The following is a 25,888-nucleotide window of genomic DNA, read 5'->3' as shown; positions in this document are numbered from 1 at the left end:
TATAGGTTTATTATATGAAGTCTTGCTGCAGATCATGAACACTTTAATATTTATTTTGACATTTGAAAAATGGATACAATTCAGTAAGTATAAATATTTAAACATCATGTACTGATTTTAGAACATAGTCTTATTGAATAAGCAAATGAAAATCCATTTTTTCAGAGCATTTTTTTTTCACTCTTAATGTGAATTAAGAGAAAAAAATGCTCTTAAGAAATGGATTGAATGGATGAAAAGGTCTAATTAGGTCGTGTTTTTGGTCTGCTTTCACAAATGCAGTTGGTATTTCCAGTAGATTTGCAGTAAAAACGCAAAAATAAAAAACTCTTATGCAAAGGAAACATAAAGGCTACATGAGGCTTTAGAGCATTATTTTTGTCATATAAATATGATAACACGACCATGGGAATAAAACATTATTATAAAAAAAAACAAAAAACAATAAAACATATTATATTCATTATGTAAGGAATGAATTGTTTGGTGTGATGCAGTACCACCCAGAAGTTGCTCATTATCCTATAAGAGCATGTCCCAAAGTGTTTTATTCCTCTTATACCACAGTGATTTGCCAATAATTATAACTATTTTTTAAATTTATTAATGAACAACGTCATGCTTTTTAACCATATTGTGGAATACATCGTTGTGCAACGTCTGCTACACAATTTAGTTCTTGTTATTACTTATCTTTTTTTCTCTCTCTATTCAAGTTAATAAAAGAAAACTCACAACTGGTAAAGTTACTGAAAAACCAGAAATCCAAAGTACTCTGTCTTGAAAAGTCTTCCTTGTCTGAAAACCTATCTACTGTTACAGTGTGCTGACATTGGAGACTCCTTCCATAAATATTAAATAAATTGCTCCGTATAGAACGCTTCATTATATCAACCATTGTATGTTTTTATTTGCTAAATAATGTGTTTCAGGAATTTATTATTAGACTTTGATTATGTGGTACTTCTTACATTCACGTCCCTGTGTCAGAGCTGCTGTTATAGAAATTTAATCAACACATTCTGACCAAACAGATTTAAATTTGACAGCATTGTGGTATAATCATTTATAATGAATACACAGCTGCGTGGATAGCTAAAAATGATTTTAAGAGTGGCTTTTAGTCCTATGATACTATAGGGCTAATTATAGTGATAATTTTGATTTCTTTTTACTTCTCTATACATACTGTAGCTCTCTGATTTTTCTTTTATGGTCTAGGTTAGAAATTATGCATGTGAGTAAACCAGAGAAATAGTCGGACATTTATTTTTCCAGGATTCCATGGGAGGTTCACCTAATGATATCCGGATTTCTGACATGAGGCCGACTCTGGTGGAACCCCCTATGTACAAGCCAAAGGTTGTATTGCTGGGAAAAGATAAAAAAGGTATGCTAGAGAGGACTCAAGACCAAAACATCTAGACACATGTAATGTATTTTTATTTTGCTTCTGCCTTTTTCTTAACACACTAGATCAACTAATTATGTCTTTAGATCTCAGTATTTTGAAATATTAAATACTGTATATTCCAATTTCTGCAATGTCTGTGTACTGAGAATGTTGTAGGATAGTTAAATGCTGGGTGAAATGATGAGGTTTGCTACGGTGAGGTGCTTTATAGGAATATTGTTGCCAGTCCAATTAGAGACAGACACCATTATTCCACTTTATATCCTCCTCATGCACCTACTAGAGCACATGCATTAAATCCAACACAGAAAGAGAGTGCTGTTATGAACATGAAGGGCACAATACTGATATGAATTTCTTCCCATTCAGAATCCATCGATGACTCAGACCCAGACAAAATGCACTGCTTGAACAACAGTGGATCATCAGCCACCTACTCAGACTACTCCCCCTCGCAGGGCTCTTCTGGGTCCTCCAACCCTCCTGGCAATGTCAGCTCCATGCAGAGTGCTGCCAAAGAGGGTCCATCACAGACCCACTGGACTAACAGGTTGGCAACGATCAACAAATTTCATGCCTGCCAGTGTTCCTCAACTGAGAGCACACCTGTGCAGTTCAGTGATATGACAGCTCATAAATTAGTTATATTTGTTTTGTTATTCTGTGGTGGCCTACTATCATGCCAGCATAACAAATTAGTCTCACTTTTATAACTTTACCTTTGAGGTCATCTTTCATTTAATAAGAATCTTTAAGGCTTCAAGCTTACTTATATACCGGCAAGATTATGTGGGTGAATAGAGTAATCTTATGTCTTATAACAATAGATATCACAATCAATCTTTCCCAGCTGATTTTTTTTATGGAGATGAAGCATCATCAGATTATGCGTAAATCTGCATATTAATAAAACCAAAAAAATTTTGGATGTTGTTAAAATTAAATGTCACTGTGAGGACACTCTCAAGAGAACTACAGAACAATACAGAACAGTATGTTGTAATATCAGTTCTTTATTGTTTAATCAAGAAAACACCATGCCAAGATTTAAAATACAAGTTTCTTGTCATTTTTCAATCTAATGTAATAATGTATAATGTAAATCCAACAATGATAAAGATTTAAATATATTCCTCTGTAATATCCTTTTAAATAGGGATAGGAATGAGTATATAAAATGTCATATATGCAGGTCATCTTGAAAGAGATTTTTGGCTCTTGAATATAGAAATATAAAAATACAAAAAATAAAAAATAAATAAATTTTAAAAAATACAATGTGATTTCATTGTTTCTACAATAGTAATTGTGGTTAATAAGGTTTACACATAAAATGGACACATATGTCATAATGCCACATACATATAGCAAGAAACAAGTGTTTCAGTGATGTGTAACATGATGTGATTATGCCCAGTAGGGGGGGCGCTTAGTCTTTCTCAAATTTGCTAAGTTTCAGATAATGCAAAATCGTCACTTCTATCTATAGCGTCACTGAAAATCACTGAAAATCTTTCTCAGCATGTCATTAGCAGTGAAGATGTTAGCTTGATGTCTTTAAATCATCTTTAAAAGCCTGCCAGTATGCACGCAGAACACGAAGAACAATAATGATAAAATCCAGACTTTTCTCTTCATCATGAGCTTAGAAATTAGCTATCCCTCTTCCCTCCTCTCTTTAACACCCCAGGCATTAGCAGCTATTCTTAATTCAGAGATAAACTATAACACTGCTTGTTTCTGTTTTTATGCCCATGGTAAAGTCCCATTCATCTCTTTTTCTTTTGTTTTTGGTTTTCTATTCAGACTTGCTCAGTCTTTCCCAAAGCCCATAGAGACAAAGCCTCTGCTCAGCCACAGAGAGACACCCCCCTCCAGTACCCTGCAGCAGCGGGGTGAGAGACGGCCACTCAGTGACACCTTCGACAGCTGGAATGATGCCCCCCACTATGACAATACAGGGTTTGTAGCAGAGGAGACGCCAGTTGAGACTCCCAGCGGCAGTAGTGGAAACCCCATGCTAGGCACAAAGCCTCGTAGTGCCTCAACAGCACATGGGCGACGGCCTCTCATGAGACAGGATCGCATCATGGGGGTCCCATTAGAGCTGGAGCAGACACCACACTCTTTCCGTACAACTCCTGATGCTGAAGTGCCTCCTCCCCCTCCCCCAAACCCCTGGCAGAACTGGACGAGGACTCCCAGCCCATTTGAGGACCGTACAGCTTTCCCTTCCAAACTGGAAATTACCCCAGCAAACAGCCCCAACCCTGACCGCAAAGACTTTGAGCAGGAGATGGGTGAACTACCTGGCACTTTCCCCTCTTCAGGAGCCTGGGGATTCCTGGACTCCAGAGACTCAGGGACAGGGCAAGGTCAGCCTGATGTCTTTGCACATGTTCAAGGACGTAATGAACAAAATAAGGGCAACACCATGGTCATAAGCAAGAGCTCTGAGAGACTTTCGCCAATGATGAAGGAGGTAAAGTCGAAATTTAAGAAGTCCCAGAGCATAGATGAAATTGATATTGGATCATACAAGGTGTACAGTATTCCCTTGGACAACTACAGCTCTAGCATAGAGAATCAGGGTAGCGTGGACAGAGCTGACCTCCCAGGACCTCTCGAACAGAGCATGTCCAGGAGCCAGTCTGCTCCCATGCTGGATGATGATCTTGACAGCTTTGGCACGAATAAATCTTCTCAGCAGCAGAAACCTGCTATCCCAAAAAAGGTTTATCAGTTTGACCAAAGTTTTAACCCTCAAGGGGCCATGGATGTGATGAAAGCAGAACGGAGGGTCCCTCCACCATTTCCCAATACCCCTGAATATGTGAATCAACCAGGCAAGACACTGCCAAAGGAGCTTATTAGCCCTCGAGGCTACCGGGGCTATCAACCAATGGAGCAAATGTTCTCCTTCTCTCAGCCACCTGTCAATGATGATGCAGTTCCTCAACAGTTTCCTGCCCAGCCTCAACGGTCCCGTCCAGGTTTCCTGCGGCGGGCAGATTCCCTGGTAAGTTCTACAGAGATGGCACTGTTCCGCAGGGTAGCAGAAGCCCAGGAGCACCAAATGGCAGAGCATTACAACAGACCCCAACAGATTAAAGCCATGATGGATGCACAGAATAGCTTGTCTACCATGGCTGATTCCCAGTTCCATAAGAGGAATGGTAGGTATGAAGAGGAATACTCATCTTATCAAGAACCTAAAAAGCCTATTATGGGATACCCCACAAAGAGTCTGACACAGCGTCGCCCACTGTCTGCACGAAGCTACAGTACAGAGACTTATGGGGCATCGCAAGCTCGGCCAGTGTCTGCGCGCCCCACCATGGCTGCCCTGCTAGAGAAATTGCCTTCAGATTATAATATTAGTACATGCACTGAGAAGAGCCCTGACACTGACATGAAGATGAGGCCTGTTCCACAGAAACCAGAGGACATGACCTCCAAAATGCCAGTGGACTGGAGACAACAGCTTCTAAGGCACATAGAGGCAAAACGGCTAGACCGGGTAAGTAAATCTTACTAGTAACATGTTACTTCCTACTAATGTACATCTCTAGCACATGTGCTTATTATAACTTCAACTTGATAAATCATATAGATACAGCTTTACTTTTAAAATCAATGGCTGAATCTAAGGACAAAGTAAGTGTGATAAACAAATGAATTTTTTGGGACTATCTAACCAGCAAAATGCTTTCTCAGTGGTTGTTATATTAACTAGAGGTTGTCATATAGATCTTTTCCACCGGCATGGCTTGGTAACAAATCAGTAACCACAGCAATAACCTGGTGAACTGCATGTGTTGGTTTTATGAAGTTTTATGGAGGCTGACAACTGGTTGCTAGTGTGGTATTAAAAGAGGTATTCCTTAAAAAAAATGAAAGCAGGAATATCTTTTTTTATGTTAAACTGTGAATGTGAGCTAGTTTGGTGTGATAGTGGTGTAAGACCCAAATACAGGTATGTTTGCTAATACTTTAACTTCATTAGACAATGTTACAATACAACAAATATAGAAGGCAAGGAGTCGTATATTTTCTATGTCTGTATCTGTGTTCATATATCCTGGCTTGGCTTGCATTGTACCTGGGAAATAAATGTTTCCAAATTCAATGTGGTTACATTTGGTGCTTGAAATAGCAATAATATGCTAGATCATGGTTAATTTATCAAGCCAAGCCTTACTCTCTGGTGGAAAAGTACTAATAGATCACTGATGTGCCGTCAACCCAAAACTAATATGTTGTACACATTAGGTCCTCTTGGGTAATATAAATAGTGTCTAGTAAAAACAACAGCTAATACACAGAACTTTATATGAAGTGTGACATAGGGGTTTACTGGAGATGCTATGTTTCTGTGAACAGTCTACTACTATATGTCGTTGTCCACTAATCTTAGTCACACACTGTTGGTATTGTTAGTTTTATATAAATGTGTGTTTGTGTTTGCTGTGTTGGCAGTAATGATGTTCTGTACCATTTTCTGTTGGTCAAGCTTCTCAACTCTGTTGCAGCTATGCAGTGTGTGTGATGCAGTCGAGTGTAACCCTCCCTCCACCCCAGCAGCAGCCTTTGACTTTCTATGTGGCACACCCATTCACTCATGTCATGTGGTTGTTTCCCTCCAATCAGAGCGCTGTCCTTAAGCACAACACAGTAAACTTCGGCATGCTGTACTCTGGAGGCTATGCTGCACCGCATGCCAGCAGAAGCATGACAATAAACTTTTACAATAACACAAAGCATGAAAACCAAACAACTCAGTGGCTACCTCTACCAAATGTGAGTATATAAATACTACCATCAGCTCCAATTTTAGTGGAGCATGAGGCCAGCTGTTTAATGAACATTCTTAGAATATCTTTTAAAATCAGCTTCTGCTTTAAATAAATAGTATTTTTAAAAACACAGGTTTGAGATCTTTTAGCCATACCTCAATTATTTTTATTAAAATCAAAATAATGCATAAGGAATAAAACATGACAGGCTGTGCTGTTATAGGGAAAGAATCAATGATGGAATTGATTATTTTCCAATAATAGCACGTCCCTATGTGTTTTATTCCTCTTATACCACAGCAGTTTGCCAATTATTACAATTGTGTATTTATTAAAGAATGACACATTCATGTTTTTTATCCGTTTATAGTTACATTAAATATTGAGGAACGTTCATGAAACACTTATAACAGCTTTAAACAGTCTGTTCATCAGCCTCCTGCCTTTTTTGGCTAATAAGATGAACAAACGTGGCTTGTTATGTTACCAAGAAACCGCAAAGTTCTGAAGGATTTCCTGTGTCAGAAACATACTGACAGTTATAAAGTGTGGACACCAGCGACTCATTTCATAAATGTTAAATATCTGTCTTCCTACCGAAACCTTAACCATATCAACAACTGTAGGTTTCTTTGTTAAATAAAAACATGCTTTTAATCTTTTTAATCGCACAAGTTCCTGTGAATTAGTTGTTACTATAGAAGGTATGGGATCTAGCTTGTAGCCGGCACTACTGTCAGAGCTGCTGTTGTAGAAGATTAATTAAAACTTTCTGACCAATAAGATTCGACAGTGCTGTGGTATAATTGGAAATAATTCACTGTGAAAAGTCATTCCTCATATTTCACTGTTTAACACAAATCTAACACTTCATGTGTGAGCATTTTCAGGCTAGGCACTGTCTCAGTGTTGTGTGAATATATTCAGGTGTCTGTGTTGCATGTGTGCAGTCTCTGTCTTTGCTTTGTGGCCCTTCTGTTGCCTCTGTCTCTCTGAGGGCCTACAGAAACATTGGCATATGATAATCTGAAAAGTTCACTTAGGTCATATGTAACTGCTGGCTTATATGTCTTACACACGCTAGTAATACAGTAATGTTGTCTTGATTTAAGAAAATATTCATTTTTTTAAAAAAGCCCCTAATAGGCAGAGTTAGGAGAAACACTTTACAAATGTGCTGTCTGTCTTAATTTCAGGACTCTTATTCAGTCTAAGACTAATTCACAAGGCATTTAGCACTAAAAGCAGCTCCTGGTCCCCTATACGACCCCTTTTTTACTAAGACTGAATTACAAACATTCCTAAATGGCTGCTAGCAGCATTTAACTGTAGCAGCAGTGTGGAGTGTGGAGTTAGCACAATCATGCTTTACACAACTCCACTACTCACACATACAGCTATGCAGCGCAGATGAACTGCGAATAAGATTTGCGAGTTGTATTACACAACAAACTGTAAACACCCTCTCCAGACACATCATCCCATAATTCAATCAATTTTCATTTATGATGCTTACACATACAAAGCCATATTTAATCTATGGTATAGCCTGCTGCATATGAGGGCCATGTGAATCAATACTTTAGTTAAACGCAGATCAAATTAAAATCCTCTCATTAATATATGGAGTAAGACATGTATATGACAATTAGCCAAATGTGAGCATATAAATGTTTGTTTTCACTGACATAGTCATATACCGCACATGCTGAGTGGTGCATAGATTTACTAAATAATCTCTTCACAGACTCCATCACAACAGAGCAATATTTTAGATAATGGTCAAGAGGTGGTCTCTCCCACCACACAGTGGGCCCCCTACTCTTTAGGACGAAGAGATGTACCTCCTGACAACACCATCATCAAAAAGGTACATGCTTTGATTTTTCACATAATAATACGAAATGCTTTTGCCAACAATTTGTTCTCAAGTTTTTTGTTCTCATTTACATCATCATATATTACAGTAGTCCCATTGTAGATATCTTTACCCTAGTCATTAAGGACTTCTGAGGCAGCCCATATTTTTACTCTATTCCAGCTGAAAAACCTGGAGCTGGAATATAAGCAAACTGTGGACAGACTGAGAGTATTAGTAGAATAACATGAGGAGCATCTCAGTAGAGAGAATAAGGGCATAGTGTGTTAGGTTATTTTTTAAGATTTTTGGAGCTTTTGCATTTAGGCTTTTGCTATAGCTGTTAACAAAAGCGCCTTGGTAAGCTCCTTAAGGGAATGTTTGCGCCTGGGTTGTTCTACATTATCAGTCGTCTTTGGCTTGGGTGCGAAAGAGTGAAGAATCGACTGCAAATTAGTTGATGCGTGGTTGAACCCAGCAATATGAAGAAAACAGGAAAATTAAATATGTCCCTTACTAAAAATAAGAACTAAATAGTTCCACTGTTTCTCATTATGAATCCTGAGATGACACACCATTTCTCTTTTATTGTCATTATATTTCTATCGTTCCTGCATACAATACATCTTCAAACTAATAATCTCTGCTTCTTTCACACTTCCTGCTCTACTAAAGCTGTTCAATCTCAGAATTGCATCTCAATCTAGTCATGATTGCTGTGTTAATGTTTTGAAATGTCAGGGTTAATTGCTACTTTCTGAGTCATTCATTCTCATTGTGCTGCATTCTTCCTCAGTCTCCTTAGCAACTAGTCAGTCTATACGAAATCTAATAGAGTACAATGCATATTGTTTTGTGCCATGTGGATACGATGGACTGTAAGTTCACACCTTGCTTGTACAATTTCCAGTGCCTGCAGTTTTTTTAGAACTCATGAAATGTATTGAGTGAACAGTGCTGCAGCCTGACAAAAATAGAAGACAGTGCAATAAGAACTGCTAGTTTCAAGCTCCCCTGGGGTTTATTCTAGCACAGTATTTTTTCCCAAAATCAAAATAAACCTGAGGGTCATCAATCCCAAACTGAATGGAACACTGAAATGGGATTATATATATATATATATATATGTATATACATACACTGTTCAAAAAAATTAAAGGAACACTTCAGATCTCAATGGGGAAACACATCAGATCTCAATATTTCAATATCATGCTGGATATCTATACTGATATGGACTGGGCAATGTGTTAGGAACGAAAGGATGCCACATCGTTTGATGGGAATGAAAATTATCAACCTACAGAGGGCTGAATTCAAAGACACCACGAAAATCAAAGTGAAAAAATGATGCAGCAAGCTAGTCCATTTTGCTGAAATTGTATTGCAGCAACTCAAAATGGTACTCAGTAGTTTGTATGGCCCCCATGTGCTTGTATGCATGCCTGACAACATCGGGGCATGCTCCTAATGAGACGACGGATGGTGTCCTGGGGTATTTCCTCCCAGATCTGGACCAGGGCATCACTGAACTCCTGGACAGTCTGAGGTGCAACCTGGCGGCGTCGGATGGACCGAAACGTAATGTCCCAGAGGTCTTCTATTGGATTTAGGTCAGGCGAGCGTGGGGGCCATTCAATGGTATCAATTCCTTCATCCTCCAGGAACTGCCTGCATACTCTCGCCACATGAGGCCGGGCATTGTCGTGCACCAGGAGGAACCCAGGACCCACTGCACCAGCGTAGGGTCTGCCAATGGGTCCAAGGATTTCATCCTGATACCTAATGGCAGTCAGGAGGCCATTGTCTAGCCTGTAGAGGTCTGTGCGTCCCCCCATGGATGTGCCTCCCCAGACCATCACTGACCCACCACCAAACCAGTCATGCTGAACGATGTTACAGGCAGCATAACATTCTCCACGGCTTCTCCAGACCCTTTCACGTCTGTCACATGTGCTAAGGGTGAACCTGCCAATTCTTGTGTTCAATGGGAAATTCCAATCGAGCTCCACGGTGCCGGGCAGTGAGCACAGGGCCCACTAGAGGACGTCGGGCCCTCAGGCCACCCTCATGAAGTCTGATTCTGATTGTTTGGTCAGAGACATTCACACCAGTGGCCTGCTGGAGGTCATTTTGTAGGGCCCTGGCAGTGCTCATCCTGTTCCTCCTTGCACAAAAGAGCAGACACCAGTCCTGCTGATGGTTAAGGACCTTCTACGGCCCTGTCCATCTCTCCTAGAGTAACTGCCTGTCTCCTGGAATCTTTCTTTTTAAGAATGTACCCAACTGTTGATTTGGCCACAGCTAAGGTTTTTGATATCTCTCCTTGAGTTATGTTGTTTTTTCAGCCTCGTTGGACTTCAAATTGGTAGCTCCAGTCGAACAGCTGCCAAATGCCAACTCAATACCTGATATCAACTCCAGACCTTTTATCTGCTTCATTTGTCTTGAAGTAACGAGTGAATGGACCGCACCTGGTCAATTAACTTCTTAAAATGGCTATAATTCCTAAATGGTAAATGCCATATTTTTGTGGAACCTCTTAAAATAAAGCTGAAAGTCTACACTTCGATCACATCTTGATTGTTTTATTACACATATGTATGTGTGTGTGTGTGTATGTATGTATGTATGTATGTATGTACGTATGTATAATAGTATATAGAATACAACCATCACTGTTAGTCAATGTGTCATCAAGGCATGCAAACATACAGGTATCACACAGATTACAAAAAAAAAAATCTTTCACAGGCCGTGGTCCATCATTCTCACCAACAGCAGGGCATCATGGGAAGTGGAGCCACGGCACCACACCGAGGACCACAGCAGTATGAGGGAGCCACGAATAAGGTGTCCATCCAGCAGTACCAATCACCTCTGGCCATGGCCATGACAAGCACCAGCCCCCGACCACAGAGCGCCCGCTGCTTCATCCAGACTAAAGGCCAGAAAAGCATGGACGGCTTTCCAGAGCAGGTGCTAAGCCAGTTGTCTCATTTGTAATAATTGGGGGCCATAATGTTTGGTAAATAAAAGCCAAAATTTCCATTGATTTGAATTCCTTGTTTCACTAGTAGACTGCACACTTTATATTTCCAATAAAAAAAATGTAAATTTATGTGATTGCATAAGTATTCACCCCTGTTGAATACTTGAACTGTTGGATGATGTGAATGAATGACGTGATCTCTAATGACGTATTCTCTGCTGTTAAGCAGCAGAAGTCACTAGCTGTGTAATGGAATCCATCATTTGCAGTAAAAACCCAGACTTCAGTCTGATTGAGAATCTGATATCTTGGTATTGAGAAATTGGTATCTATATACTTAATATATTTTGATTACATTTTGTTGAATTCTAAATGTAATGTATTCTTTATACTTTATTAACCAAGAGATTTGATATATTTGTTAATTGTTTTTTTTTTATACGATAATACTTTAAGTTAGAAACATTACCTACTGTATATGATTTATACAGTTGGCTCCCAAGGTATCGACACCCTCCAAGAGAATGGGCATATACAGCATTCCCATATTTTAAGCTCCCAATATTACTTACAGCATGTGTTAGTCGTTTTGCCACAATTTCATGATACTTCCCAATACTTTTGGGGTTGCCTGTAAATTTTCATTTTATACAGTACATGCTCATTCATTTACATTTATGGTACACCGCTTAGGCATACAGTACACATACTTACAATCCTGGCACAGAAATTATAATCCTGTCTTGTGTCCTTGTCTGTAGTTCTGTGTTCGGATTGAGAAAAACCCAGGCCTCGGTTTCAGTATCTCAGGGGGAATCAGTGGGCAGGGGAACCCCTTCAAACCCTCAGACATGGTAAGGCCTTCTTTCCCTCAGCTACACTGAGACAACACAATTTAATGAATGGAAATCATTTTCTGTACACTATTCATGCATTTTACCCAGGGCTAACAAAATTAACACAAAGACTACCATTTAGTAAAGGAGACAAGATCTTGATGTAGGGTTTCCATGGAAACATGAGCTACTGCAATGCACAGCGTTGCACATCAGCAGCCTGTGTTACATGTTAACCTATTCACTGCTTAGAATCCTGTCAGTAATATTTCATATTAATTATATAAAACTGGATAATTGCCAGGCCCACAGTGTTATTTTTGCCACTTCATTTGTAATACCTGACATTTTATTGAGTTAGCTTGTGTATATCATGGAGACATTGTGATGTTTGTTTGGTAAATGGAATTGACTATTTTTCTCCACAACCTATAAAACCTCAGTTCTAAGTTAATTGTCTTCGCTGTACTGAGCGCTCTGGGAATCTGCGAAGCCGGATCCATGCATCACCTGAATGAATGACGTGATGTAAACTTTGGTTGACTCACAGTATGTTGTTTAGCAGGATGCATACTGTTAGGTCACACATCTGGTACATAACCGAATGCTTTATAATCTTTGCCTTAACATGCACACACAATAGCTATTCAGCAAAACACAAATAGTGTTCATATATATATATATATATATATATATATATATATATATATATATATATATATATATATATATATACATATTTTTCACCTCTTACAAGAATATAACCTTCATATGCATACAGAATATTGCAAGTACTATCATACAATCATATCAGCTGTGAATTTTGGCAAAGAACAAATCAATCCAGATTAAAAGGCAAAGATTCTAAACCATCACCACTGTGTGATTCCTAATCTCATATCATTTTGACTTATAGGGTATCTTTGTTACTAGGGTACAGCCTGATGGACCCGCCTCCAATGTTCTTCGACCAGGGGACAAAATTCTGAAGGTAACACTTTCCTTCATCACCACACATTGTCCAGTGAGCGTGTGACAGCACCAAAGCGGAAGGCTTTGCATGTGCCATTTTGTGTCTGGAGTGCGTGTGTGGTGTGTCAACCAAGTGAGCATGGTCTTCTGTTATGATGTGTGTCAAACTTTGACATTACTGGCCTGTCAGTTCTCAAAGGATGGCATTTGGTTGCTCCATCGTTTCAAGCTGCAGCGTGTCTCTTATATTTTTGAGAATTTGGTTATATTGGACAGTTCTTTTTTATTTTCCAGTGTTTGATGGCATGAGCATTTTAAACACAGTGAATTACAGTACTTTAAAAATGTCTTTTAGTTGTTTGAATCCTCACTTTCCTTTTCCTGTCATTCTAACTCTGCTCATGAAACACAGATTGAATCTGGTCTTTTCTTTCAGTCTAAAATCCACAATAATAGACACTGAATTTTTAAGCTTGTTAATTTTACTGAATGACCTCTTTGTCTTTTTTTTTTTTTCACTTTGGCCATATTATTTAAGGGTTGTAAAGAAAAGCCCCAGAGTAGAGATAGAAGAATGTTACATAGCAGAGGACAGATGCATAAACTATTGACTCTCTGCATATACAGATGTAGTCAGTGAATATTAAGCCATCAATTTTTAATGTTCCATTCAAACACTTTGTCATGTATCACACGTAAAAAGCGTGCATCAGCAAGCCTGTTTTTGTCTACCTAAATAACTGTAGAGGAGTGAAGAGCTCCAGCAGTTATTGGTCTGTCTTTGATTATCCGTGTCACTATAAATGTGCGTCCTAAATGCATTAGGAGCATCTCTTGGCTTCATCGTTAGCCTGCAGGACGCAGGTCCCTCTGCGCTCTCTCTTTCCACAGATCCACATTTAGCTGAGGAACAGATCTCTCCAAAGACCAGCTTCTTTCCACCTTCTCTCCTTTACAGCATGACCTCTTCTTCTACTTGTGTGCATCTCTCTGGTTGCTTTTTTTCCTCTTTTCCTGACAGTGTGTGTCTCTTTATCCTCTCTGAGCTAGGCCTGTTCCCAGCATTCCTGTGCTGCTCCGTCTCTTCCCGCCCCAGCTCACTTCCCTCACTGCCCTCTATTCATCCTCTGCTTCATTCTTGCATTGCAGGCCAACGGACATAGTTTTTTACACATCGAACACCAAACGGCAGTGTCTCTTCTGAAGAGTTTCCCGAAAGCTGTGGACTTGGTCATTTTAAGGGAGAGCACAATGTAAATAATTTTATAATGCTGACTTCTTGCTCAAAAGGAACACAGGACCTTGTACATCAAGTTTTTATCTAGGAACAATTTTGCCAATTGCTGGACCAATGGCAAATACTAGTGCCAAATGTACTATAGAGAACATATCGAATAATGTGACATATGGCTTACACGTATATATATCTATACATATATATATGTGTGTGTGTGTTAAAATCTTACACTAATGTGAAATTACTTTCTATCTCTCAGCCTGTGGCTGTAGGTTGGTGTGTTTTTTCGTTGCTTATTTATATCGCCTATTATTTTGTACCTATTTTTCCAAGCGACTTTTCATTTCATTTCAATCTCAGCGCATGAAAGCACATCTGCTTTTGAAGACATTTTATTCATCATAACACTGCCTCAACTCTGTAAATGCCTTGTGTAAATATACATAACATTACAGAAGATAGTTTATCCTGCTGACCCTTAACTTCATTTTAATCATTTAAGCAGACATCTACTACCACTGTAGGTTTGGTTTATGGATTATGTGTGGCTCATATATAGAGTTTTGCACAAATCAAATGAAAAATCCAAAAGCAATATTGTTGCTATTTGGCTTTTCTTGCAGCACCCTCTGCTGGTCAGCAAACAGCTTCTTAATAATAATAATAATAATAATAATAATAATAATAATAATAGTGAGCGAGACCTTTGCTTTAGGTTCATACAGGGTGAAACCCCCTATTTCATTTTTCGCCATGTTGTCAACATGAGCATTTTCCTAGTTTAATTATGATTCATATTATTTTTAAATCCATATGTACTCAGTATCCACCAGGTACAAAAATGTCAAAGTCAGTTTTTAGTGTGTACATTTAAGTTGTACAAAGGGTTTTACACCCAAGGCTTAGTTGATGTTCTGCTTTAAGGCCTGTTAATCACTTACTGATATAAATAAATTAATTCACATCATTATGTGATAGATTTCCATAAGAAGCTTTAATGTTTATAGCATGCTTTCACTTTTTAAAGCTGTCTTATTAGGAAAGCGGTGAGGGGGCTTTGTGTTTTTTAAATTAAACATTTAGTTGCTTTACTTCACTAGAAGTATTTTTTATGTAAAAACATTGAAGGCTCATCATCATTGTACTTTACAGATAGATCTGCCCTGCCCATGTCCAATATTGTACATAAATGTAGCATTAGAAAAACCCCAATCATATTTTACTTCTTTTTTTTTACATTTCAATTTTATTTGAAATATAATTATACAACCTGAAGTCTGGATAAAAACTGATAAAATGCTATTGGGACAAAGCATTTGATAATGTGATTATTTTTACCAAATGTTTTGAGTAATTATTTATAATATATTGACATACTTAGCTTTGCTCAAATTGTGAGTTTTTTTTTTTTTATAAAGATACAAAAAGCAGTACAGAAAAGAGTATTTAGATGATGAGAGAACACTTAAACGAATCAAACTTAAAACTATTTCTACAGTAATTGTGAATTTGTGTCAAACATGTATATGGATATACAAATGGTCATTTTTGTATGTGTTTTAAATCCTATTGAATATAAATGCTAATATATGGTACTATTCAGTCTAATTGCAGTATTGATGTACATAACTGTGAATGAAATCATTTAAATTAATTTATTCCTATAAATTGTGAATGTACTCAAAGCTTTCTGCAGTATGAAGACTTACTGGACTTGAATGCTGTTTCATTTTTTGTGCAAAAAGTAATTATATATAGAATAATACAATTATTCCATTTAGTTAAACAGATTTAGTGACAATTTATCATGCAGTTTATTTGCACACGCAAGTTTACTCCTTCCTATTTTTTTCTGAATTAAAACAATGTAATTGATGAAATATATATTCTGTGTCTAGAATGCATTTTGCAGATGCTATATGTACATATTTAAAATAAATTTTAATAATAAAAACCAAAACAGAAAAAAAAAAATTCAAAGCTGTGCAGCAAATAACGGAGCCATTTTCGGCTTTGGGAGTACAGATTTTTTCAGTATCTAAGCGGTGTTTTGAATAATGTATGAAAGTCTTTATTGTACAAATAAAAAGTCACTATTGTTACTATCTGTCATTCTGTTTCCTTTTGAGACAGTACAACTGAAATTAAAACGTTCTTGAATGGCTTTATACTCTTTCATATTGAACAATTTACACTGAAAATGCGGTAACTACTGCAAATTATCAATTTAATAAGAATTTTGATTTTCTGGATACAATAATCAATTGCACAATGAATACCTGGCTTTCCCATCAAAAGTATTTTAATATTATACATATTCTTGGCCAAAAAAAACTCTTAAAAGGTCTTAAATGGAACTGGAAGTTGAAATGTAATGTAGCAAACACACAGCCTGTTTAATCATGTCACATGGTCTTCATGCTAGTCTTAGACATGCAGGCGAAGAATAAAATAAATGCAAGTGCAGCGCAGTTTAGTGTAAATTTGGTCAGCAAGCATAAGGTGATGATAAGAGAGATGATAAAGAGAGGCAGAAGAATGAGCATGTGCACTAGATCACTGCAGAATTTCAAACAAATATCATGTGATTTCTGGGAACTTTCCCATTAAGGCCATGAGGCTTTAGGAGAACAAAAGCTGACAGTTACTCTAAGAACATTTCATGAAAAATATTCAGAAAAACCCAGTTTTATGGCAAAGAAGTGTTGTGTCTTGTCTGCAGAATTAGATAGTGCTTTAATTATGTGGCAGTGGTGGTAGCTCAACCCTGTAAGACGATAAATTCATGTAGGAATGCGACTTCGTAGATACTCGAGAAGCGCGTCCGTTCCTTTAGCTACGATCGCAGCTCTAGGGTTACGGAAAGGGTTCCCATCAAGCAACAGAGCCCTGAAAAGTATTGGAAATAAAACAAATCCAATATTACACAGAGCTTTATGAACATACAAGTATAAGGACTGATTTTTTTAATTGATCAGTAAAACTGAGTGCTTATATAAGATCATCTGGTATTAAGAAAGAAATGTGTAGAGCTCCACAGTCATATTCCATTCCAGCACTTTTGCAGGAAAATGTTCCTAATTCAATAACAATGCTTCACTCACTTCACAAAATATCCATCAGCCAAAGGAGTGTGCAATCTACAGCCTATGGATCGTCTGCAAGGTAGTCTTAAATTTAGCCGACTTTTAAAGTTAACAGAAAAAGGAGGTTCCTGGTTCGAACACTAGGTGTCACCATCACATAACATTCAATGCAGGAACAGCTAAGGTCCCAATCTTTTCAACCTTTCTTCAAAATGACATTATTTTTGTAGACCTATAATAGTAACCGAGCTTTTGGAAAACCGTGGCACCAAAGAACCAAAAATAAAGCAACAGCAGAAGATTTCAGGTATTCTGTCTAAAAGAATGTTTTACTAAGTTTACAGGAGAGTCTGTGTGCTTAGTGCCTAGAATCATTTAACTGTAATGAAAGAATAATATTATAAGAACTGTAAGTGAATGAAATCGGTAAAATTTAGGTTTATTCTTACTGAAGCATATTCTTACTGGAAAACATAAATTAAAAAACACCCCCTTACTATTAATCTGTTAAAAGAAAAACCTTAATCAGTTGAAAGAAAAACCTATATGGTAGATTAACATCTTCAATGCTGCAGTGTCGTCTGTATTCAGAAATATTTCATAATTGTTGAACTGAACCAATCAGCTGATTGGTCTTGTGAACAACAACCAAAGAAAAAGGTAGTAAGTCTTCCCTCAATGTACATACGCAATTATTTGATTTGCTAATAAATATTTGTCTTTCTTCCTTTTCCACTGCAATGTTGCTGGGGCACTGAGCTGGAAATCAAAGTAAACAGAAGCAACCTGTGCACATTTAACTACGTACAAAGGACTAAAAGACCATTCTTACGTCTTCAACTCGGAGAACTATGAGAAACCTGTCAGTTTCATGAATTTCACACTGTGCATTGTGGAAAACTGTACTGATGTTTGCCGTACCTCAGGCTGGTACAGTTACCCAATTCTGGTGGCACCTGCATGATGTCATTGTTCTGCAGATCCAGAGTGGACAACCTGTCGAGCAGCTTAAGCCTCACAGGATCGATGGCTCCAACTTGATTGTTGCTTATTAAAATTGTCTCCAGGGTTAAGATGCGGTACAGCACATCTGGGAAACACTTAAATCTAAGAATGATAAAGCAAATGAATAGGATTTGAACCAGAATTAATTATTTTATTTTCAGCCCATGCTACGAAACTATTTTGAAATGGACTAGTTGCCCAGCAGATGTGTTTATAGCAAGAAGTTCAGGAATATGTCAACAGAGAAACATTTAAACATTTTTAATACTTACTTATTAAATGACAGTATGATGCTCCGCAGCTTGGTGAGAGCTTCCAGCTCCACTGGCAGTGATGTCAACAGATTATTTCTAGGGAGAAATCCAATTACATTGGTGACATTATTGCAGTTCATTCTCATTAATTCCAGCTGTGGCAGCATTACATCCTGATTCAAGTGCTTTCAGAGCAGCAGGATCACAGTATTTACCTGAGGTCTATGTGTACAAGCTGCTGTAGCTTGGAAAATTCAAGAGGAATCGTAGAAATCTTATTACATCCGAGATTGATATCTGCTAGAGTGTCTCTCAGCTCCACAATCCTACAGAACGAAGAAACATTTATTAAACAAAGATGCACAGCTGTTGTATCCATATTGTTCACCATTTTGTGAACTAACAATCATTGGCCCTCATTACCTTGGTGGTACAGCAGTCAGCTGGTTTTTGCTGAAGTTCACGTTGGCAACAGGACTGTTATTGACTGCATCAAACACATCATCAGGTATAGATGCCTCTTGTTTTTCACTAAGAACAATAAGAGGAAAAAAGTTACAACAGTCACAATTATTGGCATGAACAACTGGGAAGACGCGTTGAATTCTGGCAAACAACCAAAAGACACCTCTGGCACCTCTACTCTACTAATAAATACCATAAATATATTTCACCAAAACAATGCAGAAATGGTTTTTATTAACTTTCTAAACTTGTGCAGGCTTTCCACATAGATTACATAAAACACGGCTACAAAACTAGTTGCAGGTATGAATAAAGTATAAATATTTACATATTTTTAATGGTCATATATATATATATATATATATCCATCTACCCATCCATTTTCTGTACTGCTTATCCTACACAGGGACTCGGGGCAAAAGGTGAGGAAACTAACCTATCACAGGGCACACACTCACACACCCATTCACACACTACAGACAATTTAAAGATGCCAATCAGCTTACAATGCATGTCTTTGGACTGGGTGAGGAAACCCCCAAAGCACGGGGAGAACATGCAAGCTCCACGCACACAGGAATCGACCCCCCAACCCTGGAGGTGTGAGGCAAACGTGCTATTAATGAACGGCACGTCATACTTTTTCCTGCTTACAGTTACATTTAATGTTTGTGAGATAAGAACCGTTACGATTCACAATACAGCAGCTATAAATATATATTTCCTCACCAGTCTCTTTCTTCTCTCTTTAAGTTAATAAGACAAAACCAAAAAAAAACGCAGCTTGACCGCAAACCAAAAAGCCCACTGTCCTGAAGAATTTCCAGTGGCAGAAAACTTACAGACTGTTACAGTGACATCACCACGTCAATGATTATACATTTCTCTTTGTTAAATAACACATTTTTTAAATCTGTTTGATGATAAGGAGCATCTGTCATGTAAGTCCCTGTGAAATAGCTGTTCCTACAGAAGTGATAATGTACTAGAACAAGCACTTTAATATAAACCTGTGATTTTAATTACAGCTGGCACTACTGCCACTATGTCATAGAACATTAATCAACACCTTCTGACCAATCAATTCGAAAATTATTTCATGAACCTTTATTCCCACTTACGTCATAACTACGTAGCTTGACACTGATACTCAAGGCTGAGCAACATTTACATATCTGCTAAATAGGATGAGATGGTAAGATGGGTGCACCTGTAGTCTAATGTCTTCAGTGTTTTGATGGCATGCACATTAATCTTGGCCTGGCTAGGGAGAGTCATCGCTGTGTTCGGCCCCTCTTTGGCTTTTCCATCAGGCTGCTCTGTACATTACACAACATGACAAAACGCTCTGAACCAAACTGCGTCTAATTCTCCTTATGTGTATCATGTGCAGTGGACTGTAATTTGTACCTTGTATTCGACTTCTAAGATATTTCAGGAGTTCACTGGTGCCTTTCTGAAAAACAGTGAAACTTCATGTTAGGTATCTCTCTTAAAACACAACCGGAACTTTAACTTTAAGACAATGTGTAAAGACCAGGAGAAGATTCTAAAGGCTAAAGCTGAAATATGCTGCAGGCTCACAGTCAGAATATCTCTGCGGATCGTCCTCAGAGGATTGCCCTCCAGAGCCAGAGACTTCAGATTAGGCAAAGTTCCAAGACCACAGGGCACACTGCTCCACACAAATGAGAAGAGAAAATCATTTTATAGACCAGAAAAGAAACATAACCAACTGGATTTTCTATATTTTTTTACTCTCAGAGCAGTAGTGGACATTTTCTTCCTTGGATTACAATGGATTGGTGAAGCATATTAAGATTCTGTTCTTACACAGAAGTCTTTGCACATTGGAATGATTTTGTAGCTCATCACTGTGATTGTGTTTCTGTCACATAAGCAGACAACTTTAGCTATCTCCCTCTCTACACAAACCTAGGGTCAATATACTTAATCGAGACTATAAAAAAAAATTATGTCACTAAAGTAATGGCTTCACAGCATCAATAATCCTTTCCTTACACTAATGAGAATCTCAGAGTCTTCCTCAGTAAAGGTACATGCAAATCCAACCAAACAACACAGTGCATTATGGGTGCACTGCCTGGGGATATCATTTGTACACTACGTATCATGGTGCATTGTGGGACAGGGTACTGCAACACTACAAAATGGCAGACCTCGAAAGTAGTGCACTATATAGTGAAAAGGGCATAGTTTCAGACACAGCCTATATGTATTACATAGTACATTTGCATTGTATTACATTTGTTACATATTTTCTGAGATGTGCATATGCAATTGATTATTTACTAAAGTCACAATTCATTATGCACTTTGCCCTGTTCCATTATGTGAGTGAACACATGAGCAACAACAAATTGATTCCCGATTCAGATTCTGAATAAAGTCAATTTGCTTTTAAAGTTAATAATCTGTTAAATCTGTTAAAGATAATCTGGTAAATGTTATGTGTAGAAAAGGGGGCACCTGCTAATGTCATTGTTAGTAAGATCCAGGCGCTCCAGGCCTTGCAGTACAGTTATTTCCTCAGGAAGACTCTTCACCTTGTTATCTCTCAGCTCCAAAACACTCAGAGCACTCAGGTGTTTTAGATGATCTGCCTCCAATACCTCAATCTGATTATTCCCGCAGTGAAGCTCCTACAGAAAAACAGGAACAAAATGTTATTTGGAGAACTAAAAAAAAACAGGTGCAAAAACTGAGATTCCCATTAATCCAAATATTAATGCTATATAAAGGCATTGGCAATGAATATTTCAAATTTATTTGGGTTAAATGGTCTCTGAATATGAAATGATTAATCATTTTAGAAGTATCAGGACTGGTACATTGACAATTTATCTTCACTTTGTTAAAATTATTCAAATAATCTTTGTGTATGGTTAATAACCTCTTCAAACCACTAGATAGAAAACATCTTTAATAGATGCTGCTGAAATACCTTGAGTGTTTTGCAGGAGGGCAGCTCTGGGAGAAAGCGCAGTTTGTTGTGCCTCAAGTACAGCTGCTCGAGAGACGCCATCTGTGCCAGGACAGGCGGCACGCTCTCCAGCTGATTTCGAGAGCAGTCCAGCATTCTCAAGTCTACAGAAGGAAAAGGCTTAACAAATGATTTCCCAAAAAAACATCAGCTAAACCAGGAACAATCTGAGGCTTACTCTTCATTCCGCTGATTGCAGACGGCAGGCTCTTCAGATTGTTGAAGGACAGATTCAGTTTTACGAGGTTGCTGAGGTCTGCCAGGCTGTCTGGTACAGCCATTAATTTGTTGTTGGAAATGTCCTTTAATTTAAGAGGAAATTTGGAAAGCCAGTTAAAATTAAAGCATGGAATATGATATAAGACCATAAGAATAAATCAACAGATAACACACCCAAACAAGAATCTTATTTTTCCTGACAATATTTTTACCATGTACATATGTGCTGAAATTATAAACAGACACTTTATGTAACTGATTAATAAAACAATCAATAAGACAATTTGTCAGATTGATGTTAAACAATGAAGTTAAAATAAAGATTACAAAATATCAGTAAATAATGTATTTTTATCTGATTTATAGTTTCAGACATTCTGGTCTGGGAATCAACTGGTACCCAATATCTAATATTTATACTAATAATTAAACAATAATTATACTGCATCTACTATACAGTGCAAATATGCTATAAGCTAGGCCGCAAGTATGTGTAGTACAATTGATACGATATCAAATATAGACCAGACATTTATCCATCTTTAAATTGTCCATTATTTTACTTAAGCACAATTGAATAAAGCAAAAACACAGCAATCAGAGGAAGAGGAAAATAATGGTCACTAAAAGTAATACTTGTACACTTTTTAAGTGTTGTGCCTGTTTTTTTCCTTCTGCTTTTCTTTTGTTATTTTTTTTATTTTCTTCCATTTTTTCTCTCCCTCTCTTCGGAATGGCTTTAATAATCCAAAAATGTAACTTTATATATGCCTTTTGTTTTAAATCATTATCCTCTGCTATTGAGCCATTTTTTTAATCCTAGTTTTTAATTACTGTATAAAGTTTTTAATACTCACAAGATCCTCCAAGTGGCACAACTGGCCCAAGTCTGCAGGCAGCTGTTCGAGCAGGTTCTGCTGCAGATGGAGACATCGCAGGTTTGTCAGGCTCCAAAGCTCCGTGGGCAGCTCTGTCAACTTATTATGACTGAACAGAATAGCTTTCATTAAAAAGGTATTAAAAATACAAGCTGCACAAAACATCCTCAATAAACGTACCTCAGGATGAGTTTCTGTAACTGTTCCAGCTCTCCAATAGACGCTGGCAGTGTAGTGAGTTGGTTGTCATGAATCTACAAGAGCCGATTCACAACTCTTTAGTACCCATTCCCTTCACATAAGCCTTGCTCAGGTTAAAAACACACTGTCTAGTGTTCAACTCACATCTAAAACCACTAGTGCAGGCAAGAGTTTGATGTCTTCGGAGATTGTCTGGAGTTTGTTGGAGGAGAGCAGGAGTTTGGTGAGATCAGTCTGCTCCCACCATCGCTCTGCTGCACTGAAGGACACATTCTGCTGAGCTTCTTCTGGAGGGTCCACGTTTATCCTCCACACACTCTGAGGAACTTAAATCAAGAGCAACTATTGTCAGCTAGCTGGAACCATACAGAATAATAATAATAATAATAATAATAATAATAATGAAAGGAAGAAGAAGAAGAAGAAGTTTTTGAAAGTTACTGAAAGTTCAACATTTCATATGTGTGATAAACAATGTAATGTAACACATATTGTTTTAAAAAATGCTATTTTATCACACACTGATCAATGTACTGTATTCCAAAGCCATCAGAAGTAATTTGAGTTTCAATACCTTTTGATTTTTCATAAGATTTGTGCATTCCATGTAGTTAACAATTGCTTGTTTCTTGCATCACTGAATTAGGTTTACTTATTAGCTATAGCTAGCTTATATAATACAGGTGCTTATGAAAATATGATAAAATGAGACCATCGTAGGACCTTGATGGAAAAAAAATAGGAAAAAAATTTGATTTTGTTACTACTTTCTTAAATGTATGATTATTTCTTTGTTAATTTTACAACACATTTGGCATGATTTGGAAGGATGTGATTTTTGGTGTCTCACAGCTTCAGGGCCCCGGTTGGATCCTGAGCTTGGGTTAGTCTCTGTGTGGAGTTTCGCAAGTTCTCTCTGAGTCTGTGTGGGTCTCCCTTCACCTCCCAAAAACTTGTCAGTAGGAGGATCGGCTTTGTTAAATTACACCTGGGTGAGAGTGAGTGCATGGTGATTGGACTGGCATCTTATCAAGGGTATCCCCACATCATGACCATTGTTGCCAGGATGGGCTCCAGACTCACTGCAACCCTGACCAGGATAAAGCGCTTACTGATAGATAGATAGATAGATAGATAGATAGATACAGGTGTTTGATGGATGGATGGATGGATGAATGGATGAGTGAATGTCTGGTGAATGGATGGATGGATGGATGAATGGATGAGTGAATAGATGGGTGAATGTCTGGTGAATGGATGGATGGATGGATGAATGGATGAGTGAATAGATGGGTGAATGTCTGGTGAATGGATGGATGGATGGGTGGATGGATGGTGAATGTACAGATAGATGGATGGGTGGATGGATTTGGGATTCGGTGTTAGGCTGAGTTTCTACGATCACTAGTTTTGAACGGCTCTTTGGCTGGTTTGGACACAGAGACCTAGCAACATTTTAAAAGAATTCAGTGGCTGTTATAAAGACAGAAATGCACTAAATGAAGCACCAACACTTCATACAGTACTGAGTGACGTCGGTTAGTTTTCATTAACTCAAAAATGCACACGCCCAACATATCATGTCAAACACTCCGCTTTATTACACTATATCAGTTTACATTAAGTCCACTTAGTGCAGTTTTAATGTCACCAGCTCAGCATTTAAACTGAAGTATTCTCTCTCCATACAGCACAAAATCCCCTCGCGCGCTCTAACGGCTGAGTGACGTATGCAGGACGCTGACCGACCAATCAGATCGCCCGAAATGACTGACTTATGACCGTTTCCTTTGGCAACGCCGTCCCATAGCAAACCTGGATTCATTTCCATCTGTCAGTGTGCCATGATTTTTCCCTTGTTTTCTTTGCTTTCACAGTGTGTGTGTGTGTGTGTGTGTGTGTGTGTGTGTGTGTGTACCTTCGCTGAGCCCGCGGCCGGACAGGTTGAGCTGTCCGCTTTTCCTGGCGCTCTTCAGCAGTCCCGACGGTACCGGACATTGTGGTGTGTCCTGTCTGAACCCAGCCCGAGGGTCAGCTACTGCTCCTCTCTTAAACCGAGACATGAAACTCGCACACACTCGCTCATTTACAGCAACATAAAAACGTACACCCCTGTAATTCAACACACTGCATGAAGTCAGCGTCTGTGAAGCCAGAAACTACACACTAACTCTTCTGTTTCTATGTTAAAAGTCTCAGCTCACTGCTCAGATTAATGAAATAAGAGAAAATATTCACATCGTATTATAGCACACACACAACGAGTCAGAATGTGGCCACAATAGACTATATATAATAATATATTTTTCTTTGTCTTAAATAACATCATAATAAAGGCTTGTGTCTTATTAAACTTGTAAATATATTAATAAAAATACACACACACACACACACACACACACACACACATTTAGTTATATATTTAGTTATATAACCTTAATTCCCACATATGGCTTCTGAAACAAAATGTATTTTAATAAGTAGTTGTTTTCACTTAAAACAAGTGGTTTTACATAAAATTTATTTTTAGCCCCATACAAGTACTTTTCATGTAGAGCTTAGGAGAAGCAGCCAACAAGTGCTCCTGGACTTTGAGAAGTTTAAGGAAAGCCTCCAAGGGTGGTGCTACTAGTGTGCCAATTGGAATACTGTTAAGAATTTATAATATAAA

The 25,888-nt window shown here is 38.0% G+C and overlaps 2 protein-coding genes across 9 annotated transcripts in view; one reads left to right on the top strand and one right to left on the bottom strand.

Annotated features, from left to right (window-relative positions):
- The window catches only part of lrrc7 (leucine rich repeat containing 7), a 130,418-nt gene extending 114,902 nt beyond the window's left edge, over positions 1–15,516 (top strand). For 5 of the 8 annotated variants that reach the window (XM_034311566.2, XM_053228187.1, XM_026921363.3 and 2 more), the window contains 9 exons: positions 1,279–1,390; positions 1,784–1,964; positions 3,221–4,934; positions 6,065–6,214; positions 7,958–8,080; positions 10,823–11,047; positions 11,822–11,914; positions 12,813–12,887; positions 14,018–15,516. In XM_034311566.2, the coding sequence (XP_034167457.1) occupies positions 1,279–1,390; positions 1,784–1,964; positions 3,221–4,934; positions 6,065–6,214; positions 7,958–8,080; positions 10,823–11,047; positions 11,822–11,914; positions 12,813–12,887; positions 14,018–14,125 (2,781 nt within the window). In that variant the 3' untranslated portion in view covers positions 14,126–15,516. The remainder of the gene's footprint in view (positions 1–1,278; positions 1,391–1,783; positions 1,965–3,220; positions 4,935–6,064; positions 6,215–7,957; positions 8,081–10,822; positions 11,048–11,821; positions 11,915–12,812; positions 12,888–14,017) is intronic. The other 3 variants (XM_026921598.3, XM_026921521.3, XM_053228197.1) reach the window with 2 other exon arrangements.
- Positions 15,517–15,663: 147 nt separating this feature from the next.
- lrrc40 (leucine rich repeat containing 40) lies at positions 15,664–25,392 on the bottom strand. The gene is made up of 15 exons (XM_026921723.3): positions 25,136–25,392; positions 23,362–23,543; positions 23,197–23,270; positions 22,996–23,125; positions 22,098–22,221; positions 21,881–22,023; positions 21,406–21,578; positions 20,500–20,590; positions 20,326–20,371; positions 20,126–20,234; positions 18,874–18,981; positions 18,666–18,776; positions 18,469–18,546; positions 18,113–18,298; positions 15,664–16,994 (listed from the first exon to the last, which is right to left on the bottom strand). Exons 1-15 carry the CDS (start codon positions 25,278–25,280, stop codon positions 16,889–16,891), a joined length of 1,806 nt encoding a protein of 601 aa, XP_026777524.3. The 5' UTR covers positions 25,281–25,392; the 3' UTR covers positions 15,664–16,888.
- Between the last annotated feature and the right edge of the window lie 496 nt (positions 25,393–25,888).

Source organism: Pangasianodon hypophthalmus, chromosome 2 (assembly GCF_027358585.1).
Source record: "Pangasianodon hypophthalmus isolate fPanHyp1 chromosome 2, fPanHyp1.pri, whole genome shotgun sequence".
NCBI classification, from domain to species: Eukaryota; Metazoa; Chordata; class Actinopteri; order Siluriformes; family Pangasiidae; genus Pangasianodon; species Pangasianodon hypophthalmus.
This window is presented reverse-complemented; position numbering and strand designations above follow the sequence as displayed.